Source organism: Oncorhynchus clarkii, chromosome 7 (genome assembly GCF_045791955.1).
Source record: "Oncorhynchus clarkii lewisi isolate Uvic-CL-2024 chromosome 7, UVic_Ocla_1.0, whole genome shotgun sequence".
NCBI classification, from domain to species: domain Eukaryota; kingdom Metazoa; phylum Chordata; class Actinopteri; order Salmoniformes; family Salmonidae; genus Oncorhynchus; species Oncorhynchus clarkii.
In genome coordinates this window covers 39,650,296-39,668,947 of record NC_092153.1, presented here as the reverse complement: position 1 = coordinate 39,668,947, position 18,652 = coordinate 39,650,296, and the positions used below count along the sequence as shown (strand labels likewise).

At 44.7% G+C, this 18,652-nt stretch overlaps 1 protein-coding gene across 4 annotated transcripts in view; it reads right to left on the bottom strand.

The window, feature by feature from the left end:
- LOC139413279 (sodium-coupled neutral amino acid transporter 3-like) overlaps positions 1 to 18,652 on the bottom strand; it is a 58,585-nt gene that overhangs the window by 21,546 nt on the left and 18,387 nt on the right. For 2 of the 4 annotated variants that reach the window (XR_011634784.1, XM_071160472.1), the window contains exons 2-5: positions 9,774 to 9,984; positions 8,970 to 8,990; positions 8,676 to 8,757; positions 6,249 to 6,364 (exon numbers count right to left, since the gene is read on the bottom strand). Coding sequence is in view for 2 of the 4 variants with exons in the window: in XM_071160472.1 (XP_071016573.1) it covers positions 6,249 to 6,364; positions 8,676 to 8,757; positions 8,970 to 8,990; positions 9,774 to 9,889 (335 nt within the window). In the remaining 2 variants the exon portion in view is untranslated. The remainder of the gene's footprint in view (positions 1 to 6,248; positions 6,365 to 8,675; positions 8,758 to 8,969; positions 8,991 to 9,773; positions 9,985 to 18,652) is intronic. The other 2 variants (XR_011634785.1, XM_071160473.1) reach the window with 1 other exon arrangement.

The window sequence follows — 18,652 nt, the reverse complement described above, 5'->3', positions numbered from 1 at the left end:
TAGTAGGGGAGTGGCATTTAGGTAGTTATTTTTGGCCACCAGTGAGTAAATGTAATTTTACTCTGTTAATCTTTTCTGTTGTATTGTTAGCAACGTTAAGGTTAAGCACTGACACTTTAGTAGCTTTAATAAGGCTTACATAAGAGTAGGGCAGTTATCCAGAGCCGTATGGGCGTTGTGCCATCTAACCTGAACTGCCTGATGAAGGCCACCGGAATAATTTGAAGTTAGTTTCAAGGCCCCCAATTTGGGTCATAATTCAGAAAGTGCAAAGATTCAGCCCTGTGTAACAAACTCTGTGTAATGATTACTCAGGGAGAAAAAGTGGTAGATTCACGCACAGAGCGCGGCAGGTGTTTATTTTGCCTTCGCAGAAGGCAGGAATCGTGGTCACAGGCAGGCAATGGTTATACACAGGTAGGCAAACAGGCAGGTGACTCAAAACTAGGACCGAAGGCTATAACTGGTTCTCACAAACGAGCTAGAAAAAGGCTTGGTAGAGACAAAACGAACAATACCTCACAAAGGCACAAACAGAATGAGCTGAACTAAATAAGGAGCTGAGAGACCAGGTGAGTAACTAACACAGGTGAAAGCAATGAACAAAAATGAAAGACAGGGCTACGTCCAAGAACACAACGAAACAGAACACAATGTTGACTAATAAAATAAATACATGAATGCATGGGTGAGCTCTGAGCGTATTCGGCCCAGGCCATATACCGACTCCAGTTGTGTGGAGAGGCAGAACATTGTTGGTGGAGGTACTTCCCTATTTCTTGGTTCAGGCGTTCTGTCTGCCCGTTGGTCTGGGGATGGTACCCGGAAGAGAGGCTGAAGGCGACCCCCAGTCGGTCACAGAAGTCTCGCCACACCCGGGAGACAAACTGGGGCCCACTGTCAGAGACGATGTCTACCGGAATCCCATACAGATGGAACATAAACTCAGCCAATTCCATGGCGTTAAGTAAATGAGGAAGAGGAATCAGACACATTTTTGAAAAATGGTCTATGACAAGGATGGTGGTGTTACCAGAGGATTCAGGAATGTCTGTGATGAAGTCAACAGCTATGTGGGACCAGGGTCTAAGGGATTGGCAAAGGTTGAAGCTTACTAGAAGGGAGATGACGAGGGCTTTTTGTTTGGGCGCCGACTGGACAGGAGAGTACGTAATCCCTTACGCTGGATGCCAATGAGGACCACCAGAACTTACGGGCTAGAAGTTCAGTGGTTTGTGTAATGCACGGATGTCCTGACCCCAAGGACGTGTGACACCATTTTATCAGTTGGGGTCTAACAGCTGCTGGTACGTAACTCTTCCCAGCTGGTGTCTCAGGAGGAGCCGGGTCTGAGGCTAGGGCTTCTTGTATGGCCGAGTGAACCTCCCACTGTACCCGGTCTCATAATGCAAGAGGAAGGGGAAGAATGGGTGTAGGGTCTGAGTTACTGGTCGAAAGGTCAAACTGGCAGGAGAGAGCATCAGCTTTTACGTTTTTCTTCCCAGGGATGTAAGTAACATGAAAATGGAAGCATGTGAAGAGAGCCCAGCAGGCTTGCCTGGAGTTTAACCTCTTGGCCCCTCTGATATATTCCAGATTACGATGATCTGTTAGGACGAGAAAGGGATGTTGTGCGCCCTCCAACCAGTGGTGCCACTCCTCGAGGGCCAGATTGATGGCGAGGAGTTCTCTGTTCCCAACATCGTAATTCCTCTCAGCGGAGGATAACTTCCTGGAGAAGGCGGCACAGGGATGTGATTTTGGAGGTGGTCCCATCCACTGAGAGAGTATGGCTCCTACTCCTACTTCGGAGGCATCCACCTCCAGGGTAAAAGGAAGGGTCGGATGAGATTGGCGAAGGACAGGAGCTGAGGTGAAAAAACGTTTCAAGTTGTTGAAAGCAGATCTTTTGGCTGGTAAGGGCAGTGAGGGGAGCGGCAGTAGAACTGAAGTTCTAAATGAACCGGTGAAAGGGGTTGGAGACCAGGTGAACTAACTGACACAGGTGAAATCAATGAACAAAAATGAAAGACGGGGCTACGTTCAAGAACACAACGAAATAGAACACAAGGTTGACTTAGAAAATAAATACAGAACCTTACACTCTGAGCATACCCACTTTCTGCCACAGAATCCAAGATAGTTACAGTATATTTTAACAAGGAATGCATCCAGAACTAGGAAATAGAAGTTTGGTTAAGCAGGTTAGCCACCTTCAAGTCAGTAGCTAGGAGGGTCCTGGACAAAGACCACGCCTGGACTGGGGCACGAAAATGGCAGGTCTGTTAAGACCGGACCCAACCGGAGTGGGTGGAATCCAAAACCTCCCCAGTACCATCACGCTAGGAAACAACAGAGGCTATGCTCCGTCCACTACTTAGTGACCCAGATCCACCTCCCTTAGCCCTCCCCACCCCACCCCACCCCACCCCTGATCCTGCACAGCAGCAAGCCAGCCAGCCTCAGTCCAGACCCCACGGACCCTCCGAACCGGACCCTTCAAACCGCCTTCACCCCTCCAAGAACCACCAGGGCCAAAAAGGTTGTCAGGAGGCACGGCAAGACCTGTGAACACCCAAGAACCTACTCAACAGCACAAACGAACCGCTAGAAGCCCTCGTCCTAATCTGTAATTAAATTATCAGACCTGGACCCCCCAATAACCCATCATCATGACCCTCACAACACACTCCGAACAGAAGGACTTACTTTCATCTGGCGGCTGTTCATGGTTGCCTCCCCACTAGGGAATCCATCTACAGACGGCACAAGCTACGTACAGAGAACTGCCCCTACATTGGCGCTCGCACTGAAGTCACCCACCAGCTGTTTTGGAGTGCTCCGTGGACAGGTGGGTGTGGGCCCTTTTTGCTCCCTCTGTGTTCCAGCGTCCAGCCTTATCGCCACACCGCTCCTCCTCCAACACCAGCCCAGACTGATGAACATACCCTCCATCACCCCCACCCTCTGATCCCTCTCCATCCATTTCCCCCTTTCTCCCATTGCACTTATCCCTCTCACCAGACCTTCACCCGTAGCGAGCGGACCACAGGGGAGTGACACAATAGTCTAGGACTCCCTTGGGTGTCTGCTTGCTCCCCAGGTTGTATTTCCTCCCTTCTGCAGATCCAGTCCCAGCACCAACCCAGTACCCGGCTTCCAGTGTCAGCCCAAGCATCAAACCACCAGACGAGGCATGGAGGAGGGCCAAAATATCTTCAGCCGAGCAGCCCACAGGGAAGCAGCCCACAGGGAAGTACCACCATTGACCTCTGGGTCTAAGGCTCCATTGTGTTTCTACTCGCTGCTCAGATTTTCCTTCTTCCCCTCTACAGATCCCGACCCAGCACCAGCCCCAGTTCCTGGTTACCGGTCCTGTTTTCCCCAGTCCCGGCACCACCCCCTTATTTCCAACCCAGCCCAAACACTAACCCAGGTTTTCCTGGTCCCAGTCATAGCCCTAACACCAGCAACAACCCTGGACACAGCACCGACCAGCCACAACTACTACATCTATCCAGCAACTGCCAGCCCAGTCCCCACCACTTTCCCTCCCACAGCACAAAGACACTAACACACCGTCAACCACTCCTACAGACTGACTGACTGATTAACTAATTGATGGACTGATTATTGCTACCTGTTTTTTTTATTGAATGCATTTTTTTGAAAGTTTTGTTTTAATAACATTATTATTTAAACATCATAACACAGTGGTACCTATCCCAACATTGGGATATGCATAGACACTTGAGGAACTCATACGCTTGTGTAAGCCTTATTAAAGCTACAAATGCGTCAGTACTCAATTGTGTTGACAATGCTGAATGACATTTATTCTCACGGGTCGACAAAAATAACAATCAGAATGCCACACGCCTACTAAGCCATGCCTCCAGTCTTCTGATCTGACCCGGTGGGTAATAGCCAGGGATGGGTTTAAATTACAAATTACAACTATAAAATACCCTAAAGACAATGTATCAAAATAAAATATAAGACGGAAACATCTTACTTGCTATGACTGTGATATGTTGTTTATCTACCTTGCTCTGGATAAGAGCATCTGCTATATCAGGGTTTCTGCTAAATCCTGGGGCCCCCTGGGTGCATGTTTTTTTTTGCCCTAGCTCTACACAGCTGATTCAAATAACCAACTCATCATCAAGCTTTGATTATTTAAATCAGCGGTGTAGGGCTAGGACAAAAAGCAAAACGTGCACCCAGGGGGGGCCCTCAGGACCGAGTTTGGGAAACCCTGTGCTAAATGGCCAAAATGTATATGTGAAAATGAGCAAATGCAAAGCACACTGGGTATTGCCATTAGACTTGTTTCGGGGCGGAACTCATTCGAATTTTACATTGGCTTGCTTTGCATTTGTTTATTATTTACATATACATTTATATTTAGTTCATTTAGCAGACACTCTTATCAACACCATAGTCCGATCAGACTTCTAATACCAATTTAGGGTGAAGGGGGGCCACAAAATTGTGAACCACTATAAAGAAATGGTGTAGAATTTTGAAAATACAAATGACAGCTTTCAAAAGTATCTTGTCACAAAATACATTGGAGTGTAGTTCAGCCCAGTGTAATGCAAAATACTCAGACGTAATTCAAATATTAATTTTAAATAAATGTAACAGAAATACTGCCCATCTGAGCATAGCTCAATAACCCAACTAAGTGACCCAAGTGCTGGGTCAAAAATAACCTGACATGTGTTCTGCCCACTATTTACCCAGTGCTGGGTTGCTTTTTAAACCAGCAGTTTTTAGAGTGCAGGAGTCACGAGAGCCATTATGAGCTGCTTAATGGTTGGTTTGGTTCATTGTCCAGGAAATGTCAAGTTGTGAGCGTGGAATCTGAGTTCTCAGGTCTTGTGTTTAAATGCCGTTTTCAGAGCTCTCCCCACATCCCATTGGAACTGCTAGGGTGTGATAATATGCTGAGGGAGGTAGAGAACATCTATTTAGGTCTCCCTTGAGAAACCCTGTATTTTGTACAGTATGTTACCCTCGAGAGACAAAGAAGCCCCTGTGTCGGTCACACCCGCAATGCAACCAATATCCAATATAGTTGCTAATATAACATGATCTGTTTTTCCATGGGAAAAGATAGGACTTGGAACAAGGACTTCAAAATTTGATCACATCTTGCTTGCTACAGGAATCTAGACTTATCAGCTTACTTTTACCAGAAGACAATACTTTGAGTCCAAAGTCGATAATACTGTACTTGGATGGGAAACAAAATCCATGGGGCAGAATACACAGTAAAAAAAATCCATGTGAATTGATTCCTGCTTCTCAAAGTCCAAACAAATATATCTGTCTAAACCTTTTGAACCTAAGCTCTCCTGTACTATAACCTGGAGTCACAAAAGCGATAAACAGGAGCTGTATGTTTCCATGAGAAGTTGTATGTTTCCATGAGAAGCTGTATGTTTCCATGAGAAGGACGGGGGGGCAGAGGGAGGAGGGACAGAGCAAGGAGAGGGGAGGACATGTCCAACGCTACAGAGGGGGCCAGTGGCGTGGGGACTGGCAGACGGGGGGCTATTCTGGGCTGTGGCCTTTCTGGGGCCTTTACAAGGGTTGGAGAATACTGGAGGATGGGAGGGAGGGGATAGTGTGGATCATGCCATGAGAAGTGTCACGCCACCACAGACCCTTACCCTGCCTCCAGCCCCACCCTGGCCCCTTATCACTCCACCCAGGCACAGGACCCTTCTTGAGGCAGGCAGGCTGGGGCTCTGGGCAAATAGCATTCCTGGCTGTCCCAGCTCCCTCCTACAAGCGAAGGTCGTGGCTATTTTCAACCCCCACCCTGGCCCTTTCCACTGTGTGGACTCTATGTGCAACCTTAAGGCTATAACTGGGACTGGGGAGCACGTTCTCTACAGGCACTCTTGTTAAGCAAAGGGATATCATATCACAACAAGCTGGCAGCGCTACTATCAACAGAGACCAACCAATAGCTAATGTGTGACTCCTACTGTGTCTGTGCTCAGTGTGTCAGTGATTTGAAAGTCAGTGTGTCGTTTTGCCGTTTCCCGGGTTTTATGAGAAGAGGAAGGACAAAAACACTAAGCCAAGTTGGGAATGGAAAGACTAGGAGACCGTTAAGAAGCATGGGCAGGATTTGACATTTTGGAACTTTAACAGACGCTGTTATCCGGAGCGACTTACGGTCATTATTACAGACATGTAGAGACATGTAAAAAGCTGACAGTTTGACTTACAGGAAGAGGAGTATGCCAGTGTTGGCCATGGCATAAGCCAGTCCCAGGATTCCACTGCCCATGATAGCATTCCCCAGGTTGAACACAGACATGCCGAAAGATGTCTTTCCCTCAAACTAATCAAAACAAATACAACAATCTCAGATTTAGTTAATTCAATAATAATGTATAGCTGAAAAGTTCAGATTTTCTTACATTTCAAAATTCATGTTCTTGTCAAGTGCAATGTGACAAGCCGAATGTGTCATTAGCATAGTGTCTGCTTCCCAAATGGCACCCCAAAATTGACACCCTATTCTCTACCCAGCTAGCACATCATTTTCTGATAACCATATGTTTCTTAGAGCTTGGTGTGAGTGTGGTTGTCCTTTACATACAACCTTTCAAGAACGTTCTGGGATTGGTGCAGGATAGTTGATTGGCCTTGGAACATTCTCAGCACATTTAAGGAACTTTACAAAAATAACGTTATTGATCTTGGTATTTCATTACTTTAACAGAACTATTACTAAACGTTCAAACATGGATACATTTAATTACATTTGGGTAATGTTCTAGGAACGCACTCCAACTGGTTTTGACATTGGGAATATTCTCTAATAGTTCAGAGAACGTTAAGAAACAACATTCTCCTGCGGGAATTTCATTACTTCAGCATAACGTTTTCTGCAGGAATACTCATAGCTCCATCTAAAGTCATGTTTTCAGAACATTAAGAACCCTTTCCATGGGGCGGGGCGGGTGGCAGGTAGCCTAGTGGTTAGAGTGTTGGACTAGTAACTGAAAGGTTGCTAGATCGAATCCCCGAGCTGACAAGGTAGAAATCTGGCATTCTGCCCCTGAACAAGGCAGTTAACCCACTGTTCCTGGGCCGTCATTGAAAATAAGAATTTCTTCTTAACTGACTTGCCTAGTTAAATAAAGGTAATAAAAATGTGAAAACACAAGAAAACATTAGTAATGTGCAAATAACGTTCTAAGAATGTTTTTGAAAAAAATATATATTCCGTTCTCAGCTTCAACAAAGCTATCTATTCTTGATCTTGTGAGTTCAGGTACTGTATGTTAGTCTCGCCCACTAATTGGCCACACCTAATGTTAATGAATGCTTGTTTCCTTTGACATGGGGTCTGTTTGAATAGACTAAAATGAACAGTTTTGTACACGTAAAAAAAAACATGGTATGCTAGTTCCATCCTGGTGTTACAGTGGACTAATTCCATGGATAGACATCAGAATATAGGTTTAAATCTTACTGAAAAATGAATGTGTTTGAATGACTAATGCCTAAGCAAATTCATTTACATGTGTCCTATCTGTGCTTGGAGTTCAAGAATGTTGAAATCATTTTCTGTTTTACTAGTCAGGAAACGTATTGCTTCGTTCCCAGAACCAAAGGGAAACCAAAAAGTTACGTTCCCACAACTTCGAAGGAACCAAATGTGCTAGCTGGGTATACTCTTAGAAAAAAAGAGTTCCAAAAGGGTTCTTCTTCTGTCCCCATAGGAGAACCCTCTGTAGAAAGGGTACTACATGGAACCAAAAAGGGTTCTTCAAAGGGTTATCCTATGGACACAGACAAATTTAAAGAGTACTTTTCATGTCAAATAAATAAATAATAATAATCGAAAACCAGATGTTTTAGGCTTAGTTTAAGTGAAACATGTCAATTCTAGTCTTAATTTTGACAGTTTGTTGCAAAAGTGATATATTTGGTATTTTAGTAGTTAATCTAGCTCTTTTTTGGCCCTAGCGCATTTGTATTCAACTCTTGCCCAAAGAGGTCCGGAGTCTGCTGGTTTTTGGTTCTACCTGATAATGAATTGCACCCACCTGGTGTCCCAGGTCTAAATCAGTCCCTGAGTAGAGGGAAACAATGAAAAAAAAGCAGTGCAACTGCCTTTGAGGTCCTGAGTTGAGTTTGAGGGCCCTAGCGGTTCAACTCTACCATTGAAATCACCTTGAGAAGGTGCCTCTACGTCATCCCAAGGGAGGAATTCAGTATGAAATACACTCTCTTCTAGATGTGCTGGGCGGTAGCACTGTAGGCTCATTACACCACCTCAGGGCTTACTATAAAAGCCGGTGACAGTGCTCCTCATTTGGCAATGGTCTTGGTAAGTGGAGTGTGGCCAATATATTGGTCATGATGCTTCCTTGACTTGACCACTGACGTTAAACAAAATTAAAAAGGCAGAAAGGCACATTTCTGCATATGTTTTTTTGCTTACAGTTTCATGCACATCTATGTGCTTTAACAAAGAAAACAAGGCATGTAGGCTATGAGCGACATCCATCATAACAAGAAATAGATGTGGCCATGTCAACTTGTCCTATGGGCTCGACATAGGGAATAGGGTGCCATTTGGGAAACAGCCCAGTGAGTAATGTTTCAGTTGTGGCGATAGTAAAGTCAGTCACACTCACGTCTGTGAAGCGCATGGGCTTCGTCCCATCTCCGTTGGGCAGAAACTCCTCACTCTCCAGGATGCCATCGGGATCATCAAACCTGGGCGAAACAGAAAAGGACATTAATATTGATAGTCCCTAAAAACCGGCACCTTAAAATGAGGGACTCAAGCTACACAAATAGAAGGGAGTTTATTGTCGAAACAGTGGCAAGGTGCTTCACTGAAAGGATTGTAACGATGTTACATAGTCAGTGAGCCTACTAGATAGAGATTGTGTCTGTGTGACTGTATATCTGAAGTATAAACATACCTGGCATTTTGAGTACCATTTCTGTGTGGCAAACAAAGGATCCAAGGGCGACGATGGGACAAAAACAAGGCAAACATGCACTTAGGAAATCAGTTATATTGTCTGTTCAGACGTCATTCACGGCGTATAAACGCCTCATCCTCATTGCTGATGTCATACACTTTAGCAAGGAGGACTGGGCGAGCAAAGCACAATTTGCATGCCGGAAATAGAAACAGGGTTTTAAGAGTTCTGTCTGTAAAATGGTGTCTGTATTAGAGGGTAAGTCACCCGCTTTTGGATAGAATCATGTGGATGAATATCAGGGTTGAAATTAGAATTTCAATTTATTTCCAGAATTGATTGAATTGAAAAGGAATTGACCCCAAAACTCTGATGAATACAGGCTACTGTATTTTTTAAGAAAAACACAGATGACATTTACAGACTGTTAAAATGGGCTTTGGTTTCCATACTGGCAGGTAAATGATGACAACACGTGACACGTTCACAGTTGAACCCAACACAGCACAAAACCCATTACTCTCTCCAGTCTATGGGCCGGGCACAACAGCGGGCTAAATGCCACCGCCCTTATGCAATAACAATATCAAAGCATCAGTTCAAAAACAATTGGAATGAAATTCATTGTATCGCATTGTATTGTTTCTGTGGTGTAGAGGCACAAAGACAATCAGGTGGGTGTATAGAAGGTTTCAGATGCTTATCAGACAGATATGCAAAGCCTAGATTCTGATTAGCTGTGGCTGTTTTGCAATACAATTATGTGACAATGATGTACATGTACAGCAAAAAGAAACTCACGTGTCTAATTCCTCTGGCATGGTCTTCATAGGCACATACTTGTCATCTCCTAGATTGTGACCTTTCCCATTGGTCGAGCATCCCAAGATGCTCATCTCTGATTGTGCCGGCTCCATACTCTAGTCAGCAGTTATCCCAGAAGTCTGTTTGGCTCGTGTGGTGTCTGTTCACTGGGTGTGGTCCTCTCAGTCTGCTCCCTCAGATACTGTATCTAGAGGAGAGAGACAGAACGTATTTCATTGACACAGATCCCATAGCTACTCTTCTGTCTGTCTTTCTACTGGATACGACCATTTGGGGACACTTGTGTATGTTAATACTGCATTTCTGTAAATACATCCAACTGAATTCCACAATACACCTGAACAGCGAGTCTCTCTCTCTGCTAATGACTATCTGGCTACTCTTATTTACACAGTAAACCTTTCACTTCAACACCCAAGATATGACCTGTTTCAAACACTTCCTGCATACATTGGCTGTGTTTACACAGGAAGCCCATTTCTGAGCTGCCCTTATAAATATTTGCGTTGGTACTTTTATTTATACCATGGTACTAATCAAATCAAATCAAATGTATTTAGCCCTTCGTACATCAGCTGATATCTCAAAGTGCTGTACAGAAACCCAGCCTAAAACCCCAAACAGCAAGCAATGCAGGTGTAGAAGCACAGGTGTAGAAGCACAAGTACTATTATGGTACTTTCACATATACCATTGTATAGTCTGTATCATGGACATGTGCCATGGTTTTAGTCTTGAAGTATGATGGTAGTACCATGGTACTGCCATTGTACCTAAATATTACCATGGTATTGCATTTATACCATGCAAAGATCTGAATCATGGAAATGTACCATGTTTTTAGCTTTAAAGTATGATGGTACTTCCATGAACCTATATAATAGGTATTGCATCATTTATACCATGGTATAGATGTGGATCATGGAAATACCATAGCTTTAACCTGCATTCTACATTGTTGTTTAATTTAACCTTTATTTAACTAGACAAGTCAGTTAAGAACAAATTATTATTTACAATGATGGCCTGCCCCAGCCTAACCCTAACCCGGACGATGCTGGGCTAATTGTGCACCGCCCTATGGGACTCCCAATCACTGCCAGTTGTGATACAGCCTGGAATCAAACCAGGGTCTGTAGTGACACCTCTAGCACTGAGATGCAGTGCCTTAGACCGCTGGGCCACTCGGTAGCCCATGGTAACGCACAACTATGATAAATGGTACCAAAAAGTATTCTATGGTACCATCTTTATTCATTGTGGTGACCACGGTACAATGGCAGTATAATGCATTAAATAAATAAACCCACCAAGGTCAAAAGAGGTTGGTTGGTATTATACCGATGCATTTATATACCAGCATAGGCACGTCTCTGATAAGAGGCATTAGGCAGCCACTAATTTGTCTGTAACATCAATGAAAAAGGGAATAGTTGCTGTCAAAAAAGGGGTTATACTTACTGTATTAATAGTCTTGTTTTTTGCTCATGTTTGGGTTCCCTGTATTGCCAACCAGAAATGTGTAAGAATGTGAAATATACAATATTTCCACGGATTTAAGTATTTTGGTTTTTGTCCTCAGATGGAAGGAATAAATAGTGTGAATTTTCTTATCAAAATAATGTACAGAACACATTACAGACATTACATAATCATTCTTGACCCAGTTTCACACGGGCTATTTCGGCACTGTGTTTATGGGACTATCCCTGAAAAGTCAGTGCTAACCCTGCTCTGGAGCAGGGCCAGCTAGCCCTGAGCTACGGATGGTGCTAGCTTACTTTAGAATGTGTAAGTATGAACACTCGCTTAGGAGGCTCTTGGCCCTGGACTAATGTGCAGTGTGAACACGCCTAAGGAGTCATTTGAACGAGAGAGACAACTGAAAACTGAAGAGAGAAGCACCAGACAAAACTATTATTTTAAACGTTATCTTCACAGTGAGCGAGTTATAAAGCATAGGATATGAAACACCAAGTTAAGCAGAGTGATAATATATTATTGTATTTTTTTTAATGATGTTTTGATAGTTTAATGAATTTATAAGAGTCCGTTAGCATAGAAGCTAACGTCCGCTAACGTTAGCTCCAGTCAAGCTAGCCTCTCGTAGACTCCAACAAAAGTTCACACAGAGAGTGTAAACAAAGGGAAACATTGTAACTTGCTGTTGTGAGGTATGGCATGTTAAAAAACATAAGCTGGCACACACCCAGAAACATTCATTTGTGTGGAGGTGCTAACCAACTGCGGATAAAACATAAACTATCAAAATAAAGAAAGTTGCACACTCCATATATAAACTCCCAGCAATTTAATGGGTATTTACCAACGTTTCGGCATCACTGTGCCTTCCTCAGGGTAATGTCATGCATACTTGAACCAGGTTATGTAGACAAACAGTGCAATTAGTGCAACCAATGTCAAAAGTGAGGGGTGTGTCATAATGATTAAGTTAATTAAAATGAATTAGTGAAACTAAAAAAATAAAAATAAGAATAGTTTATGGCATATATATGGCATATATTACGCTTGTCACGTCCTGACCATAGAGAGTTCTTATTTTCTATGGTAGAGTAGGTCAGGGCATGACTGGGGGGTTAGTCTAGTTAATTATTTCTATGTGGGGTTCTAGGTTTGTTTTTCTATGTTGGTGATTGTGTATGATTCCCAATTAAAAGCAGCTGGTAGTCGTTGTCTCTAATTGGGGATCATATTTAAGTAGCTGTTTTTCCCACCTGTGTTTATGGGATATTGTTTTGAGTAAGTGCGCGTAGCATCGCTGTTGTCACTGTTCATTGTTAGTTTATTATTTATTTGTTTTTGTCTTTGCTTAGTTTCACTTTCTATTAAATAATGTGGAACTCAACATCCGCTGCGCCATGGTCTGACATTTATTCTAGCGAACGAGACAGAATATCCCATCACAACAGGACCAAGCAGCGTGCCCAGGAGGAGAGGGATACATGGACTTGGGAGGAGATTCTGGACGGGAAGGGATCCTGGACTTGGGAAGAAATCCTGGCAGGACAGGATCTCCTTCCATGGCGGGAGAAGCAAGGAGAGAATGGAGAACAGCGACGACGCCGGGGGTCGCGGCCACAAGGAAAGCCCAAAAGACAGCCCCCCCAAAAATTGGGAGGGGGCACACGGGGTGGTCGGCGGAGCCGAGGTGTGAACCAGTGACAACATGGGAGCGTGTTACCAGTCCGCTACAATCTGTGCCGGTCCCACGCATCAGGCCTCCAGTGCGCCTCGCCAGTCCAGTACGTCCTGTGCCTGCTCCTCGCACTCGCCCAGATGTACGCCTCCACAGCCCAGTACGTCCTATGCTAGCTCCTCGCACTAGCCATGCGAAGTGTGTCATCGTTCCGGTACAATTTGTGCCGGCTCTACGCACCAGGTCTCCGATGTCCCTTCACAGCCCAGTACGTCCTGTTCCTTCTCCCCGCACTCGCCCTAAAGTGCGTGTCACCAGTCCGGGGCCGCCTGTACCAGCCCCATGCATCAGGCCTCCAGTGCACCTCCCCAGTCCAGTACGTCCTGTGCCTGTTCCTCGTGCTCGCCCTGAGGTGCGTGTCACCAGTCCAGTACAACCTGTACCGGCCCCACGCATCAGGCCTCCAGTGTACCTCCCCAGTCCAGTACGTCCTGTGCCTGCTCCTCGTGCTCGCCCTGAGGTGCGTGTCACCAGTCCAGTACAACCTGTACCGGCCCCACGCATCAGGCCTCCAGTGCGCCTCCCCAGTCCAGTACATCCTGTGCCTGCTCCTTGTGCTCGCCCTGAGGTGCGTGTCATCAGTCCGGTACCACCAGTGCCGGCACCACGCACCACGCTTCCTGCGACGATCCCCAGTCCAGAGCTTCCGGCGACGTTTCCCAGTCCAGAGCTTCCGGCGACGTTTCCCAGTCCAGAGCTTCCGGCGACGTTTCCCAGTCCAGAGCTTCCGGCGACGTTTCCCAGTCCAGAGCTTCCGGCGACAGTTCCCAGTCCAGAGCTTCCGGCGACAGTTCCCAGTCCAGAGCTTGCGGCAACGGTCCACGGTCCAGAACCTCCAACGACGGTCCACGGTCCGGAACCTCCTGAGACGGTCCACGGTCCGGAACCTTCTGCGACCGTCAATGGTCCGGATTATTTTTTTATTTGTATTAAATTAAATGTCACATAATTGTTTTGTATTTAATTTCATATTTGTCACATGTAATCTTTTGGTTCAACCTTAATGTATAATGAGCATCATCAACAGGGGGAACATATTAACAAGAACATATTAATTAATAAGACTTGTTCATGAAATAAAGATTTGTTCATAAAAAGGGCCTGAGATCAAAGCATTTCTTTACGATATAAGATGATAATACCTTTTTACAAATAGTTTTTAGGATGTTGGCTATTTAGAATTGTATACGAGTAGCCTAGTCAGTTGAAGAGAGAGAGAGAGAGCCAACTGAAAACTGTATTGAAGACAGAAGCACCAGATAGACTAATTATTTTAAACCTTATCTTCCTACGTTTTTCTGGTCACTACCACGTTAGGAAAATACAAACATATTGCTGCAATACCATTTTCCTGCCATGGTAGTACAATGAAAAAAATACAGTGGTACTATTGTGTTTTTTTGGTCACTAACGTGGCAAGAAAATACCTTGCTATTTGCAACATTACCATGGTATTCTCCTGCCATGGCAGTGACTAAAAAAAACATTATAGCGCCATTGTATTTTTTTCATTGTACTATGAAGGTACATTTTTTGTAAGGGTGATCACGAGGTTCAAACCAAACCCTCTGTTGAACAGTTCATCGAATGACAACCCGGGCTATTTACATTGAACCCTTTATTATGTATTTATTTAACATTCTTTTTTGAACACTCAACACACACACATATTACATACACTTACACACACACACACGCACACGCACACACACACATATTGATGCTACGCGCACACACACACATATAAAGACTTTCACACTCTTCACATATGCTGCTGCTACTATGTTTATTATACTGAACAAAAATATGAATGTAAAGTGTTGGTCCCATGTTTCATGAGCTGAAATAAAAGACCCCAGAAATGTTCCATAACCACAAAAAGCTTATTCCTCTCAAATAATTTTGTGCACAAATTTGTTTACATCCCTGTTAGGTATCCCAGTTTATTGTGCTACTATTTCCTTTTTTTTTTAGCAAATATTTGTCTTACTTAAATATGCACTGTTGGGAATGGGCTCTTAAGTAAGCATTTCATGCTAAAGTCTGCACCTGTTGTATTCGTCGCATGTGACCAATAACAATTATTTAATTTTGTGCGGGAGTTATCTTTTCTACGATGATGGTGTAGTTACTCCCCACTGGGTTGCATGACCTCAGTGACACCGATTTACCCCATTTCCAATTTCCTTTGTGAGATCAGAGGCCCCCGGGGGAGTCCGTTCCACAGACAATGGGCTGTTGTTGTTATCTAGCTGCTTCCTGGGTGGAGACAGCAGCCCCATTGTGTCACCACAACAAGTGTCACCCGGCCTGGCAGAGCATCTTTAGCCGCAGCTCTCCACACAGCTGGTAATGGATCACCCACCACCACTCCAGTTTTAAAGTGAACATTACAATATGTGATTAACATAAGGAAACTGAGCCGCAGTGAGGTTCATTGGAGACCTTGACTATCTCTCAGCAGCTTCGAAATGAGGGACATATGAGTAAAGGTTCAAATGTAACATTCATTCATTTGAATCTGAAAGGTTGCAAAATATCTTTAATCTTCCCTCTCTGACTTGGTGGGGTGCAGTGCTGCCTGGCAGGAGCTGGATCAAGCAGTGAGGAGATAGATCCAGGATTTGTTCTATCAAAGGTTATTAAAGATCAGATGAGTCAGCAGAAGGCTGAGTGTCTATTTAGGCCCCATTTTATATCTATGGCCTTGGCTGATGATCTAGGACACTGGCAGACCACACTTTTTGGAAGACGTGAGATGGTCAGTTCAGGGTCAAAGAAAAGACGACACCCAATTTCCACTAGACAGATGAACACAGACAAAGAGAGAGACACACACAGAAAATACACATGGACTGTACCTATCCCCTTGTGGGTGAGAAATAGACTATGGAATGTGAAGATCTCCCTCAATAATAGCATATTGCTTCTGCTGAGTTGCTAGGCCACTTTAGTGTCCCTGGGGACATAAATAACATTATAGTTGAGTTCAAGTTCAAGAAATATTAGCCCACTACATCAAAAGCACTCTAATTACCAAAGTATCCTCATCTTTCATTTTGAACATGGGAATATTAAAGCAATGTTTATTATCCGACCTGTCACTGTCTGAATTTGTTTCCGAATGTTTCACTGTATCTCAGGCCTCTGTAGACTCTCTCATACTGCTGTCTCTCTTGCTCTGCACCTTTAGCCCCCAGTCTTTGTATGGCCACCGTGTGCATTTCCTGTCTCTATACTTTATTTGGCTCATTTTCTCTTCTCATTCACTTCCTCAATGCTCAATGCACACAGATGCGGTTCTCATTGTCAGGCCCAATGTAAACATTTGAATACGTATGGAGTTTATTTCACAACGTAAACACTGTATTAAATGAAAACGATATGATTGGATAGGGGTGTTAAGTCAGGAAGATCCCAGTACATGCATTTATTACCGTTGTACTAATGGAGTAGCGTCCACTCTCCGTAATCATTGACTATGGCTTATAAAAGCAACATGTTCCTTTCTCTGTGACTCATTGTTAGTAAGTACATCGCAATTGATTTTCTGAACCATACAAGCGTTTGCCATATTCTTCTCTGAATCAATTTCAATCATGTTGTCCCTTTGGATTTGGTGAATTGTTCCCAGAAAGCTCTGCACTCTGGAGAATATGAACGCACATGGAATCATTGTGTGTGTGTGTGTGTGTGTGTGTGTGTGTGTGTGTGTGTGTGTGTGTGTGTGTGTGTGTGTGTGTGTGTGTGTGTGTGTGTGTGTGTGTGTGTGTGTGTGTGTGTGTGTGTGTGTGTGTGTGTGTGTGTGTGTGTGTGTATTTATAGAGCAGCTGGCTGTACAACCTGTCTATGTCCTTTACTTGTAGTCCTCTTGTTACCGAGATGGGTCCAACGGTAAGACGTCTCACAGAATCCACTTGTTAGAAGAGTCCACTTCCATCTTTACACAGTCAGACACACACACATCTTTCAATGTTTGTATATTTATCTTGGGTTGTTATAACCCCTTATTTACTCTGTACTGTATGTGTCACTGTGCCCACCCTACCCAACACAATCCAACGCACAGACCAGGAGTGTTTTTACTAGGAACCAAACCAAAGCAAACAGATGAAACGTTGTCTAATAAGCCATTTTTTGTTGATGTACTTTTTATCCCTTTTTCTCCCCAATTTCGTAATATACAATTGGTAGTTGCAGTCCCATCGCTGCAACTCCAATACGGACTCGGGAGAGGCGAAGGTCGAGAGCCATGCTTCCTCCGAAACACAACCCTGCCAAGCCACACTGCTTCTTGACACACTGCTCGCTTAACCCGGAAGCCAGCCGCACCAAAGTGTCAGAGGAAATACCATACAACTGGCGACACGAGTCAGCGTGCAGGCACCCGGCCGGCCACAAGGAGTTGCTAGAACGCGATGGGACAAGGACATCCTGGCCGGCCAAACCCTCCCCTAACCCGGACGAGGCTGGGCCAATTGTGCGCCGCCTTAAGGGTCTCCCGGTCACGGCCGGCTGCAACACAGTCCGGGATCGAACCCGGGTCTGTAGTGATGTCTCTAGCACTACGTAGCAGTGCCTTAGACCGCTGCGCCTCTCGGGAGGCCCCAGACAATGTATTTTTAGTTGCAAAACGTTTTCTGTTGGAAGATGTCTTACTCGTCTTCTACAATGGCATCCCTGAGTTTACTCCTGTTAAGCAGGGGGGGAATGAAGGTGAGTGGGGACCATTAGTGGCCGTGGTCAACATAGTTAAAGTCAACATAGTTAATCTGCCAGTATTGACCTGCTCTGGTGACTTGTAAAACATTTACACCTGCTCTGGTGACACACAGAGCCACATGGCATAACAAACAAACATCAGCAGCACCCTGCCATACAGCTGCTGATGACCCTGGGAGAGGAACAGAGTGAGAGGAGGAGGCCATATTAGTAAGACAGGGCCAGGCCGCTGAGGCCTACAACTATAAAAAGCCCAAGTTTAGGTGACTTAGTCCTGTCAAGCAGCAAAGACACACCATCAACGGCCTGTTATCTTCATATGAGGCAGGTTTAGAATTATACTTTAGTGTAAGACTTACCCGGGGGAAGTCAAGTCAGTTAAGAACAAATTCTTATTTACAATGACGGCCTACTCCGGCCAAACATTCCCCTAACCCGGGCGACGCTGGGCCAATTGTGCGCCGCCCTATGGGACTCCCGATCACGGCCGGTTGTGATACAGCCCAAGATTGAACCAGGGTCTATAGTGACACCCCTAGTGACACTGTGATGCAGTGACTTAGACCGCTGCGCCACTCAGGATCCCCAAACTATGTTGATACAGGCATCAACTGCTGTCTCTGCAATACTGCATGTGTTTTTGAAGCTCCTGTCCCAGCTGTCTTAAATAGCCAGCAATACCTTCTGACATACCATACCATGTACCACATCCGCTTCAGGAGGGGTGTGCATTCCACACCATGCTCCTCATCCACTTATACAGTCAGGGGACGGTTCGGGCCCGTTGGGGGTGGTTGGAGGGCGGTTGTTTGTTTTTGCTATAACACACCCCTGCCCTCACCCCAGTATGTATCTCATTCTACAGGGTATGACCACATGTGTCACACCATGCTACACAGCAGGGTCATCCTTTAAC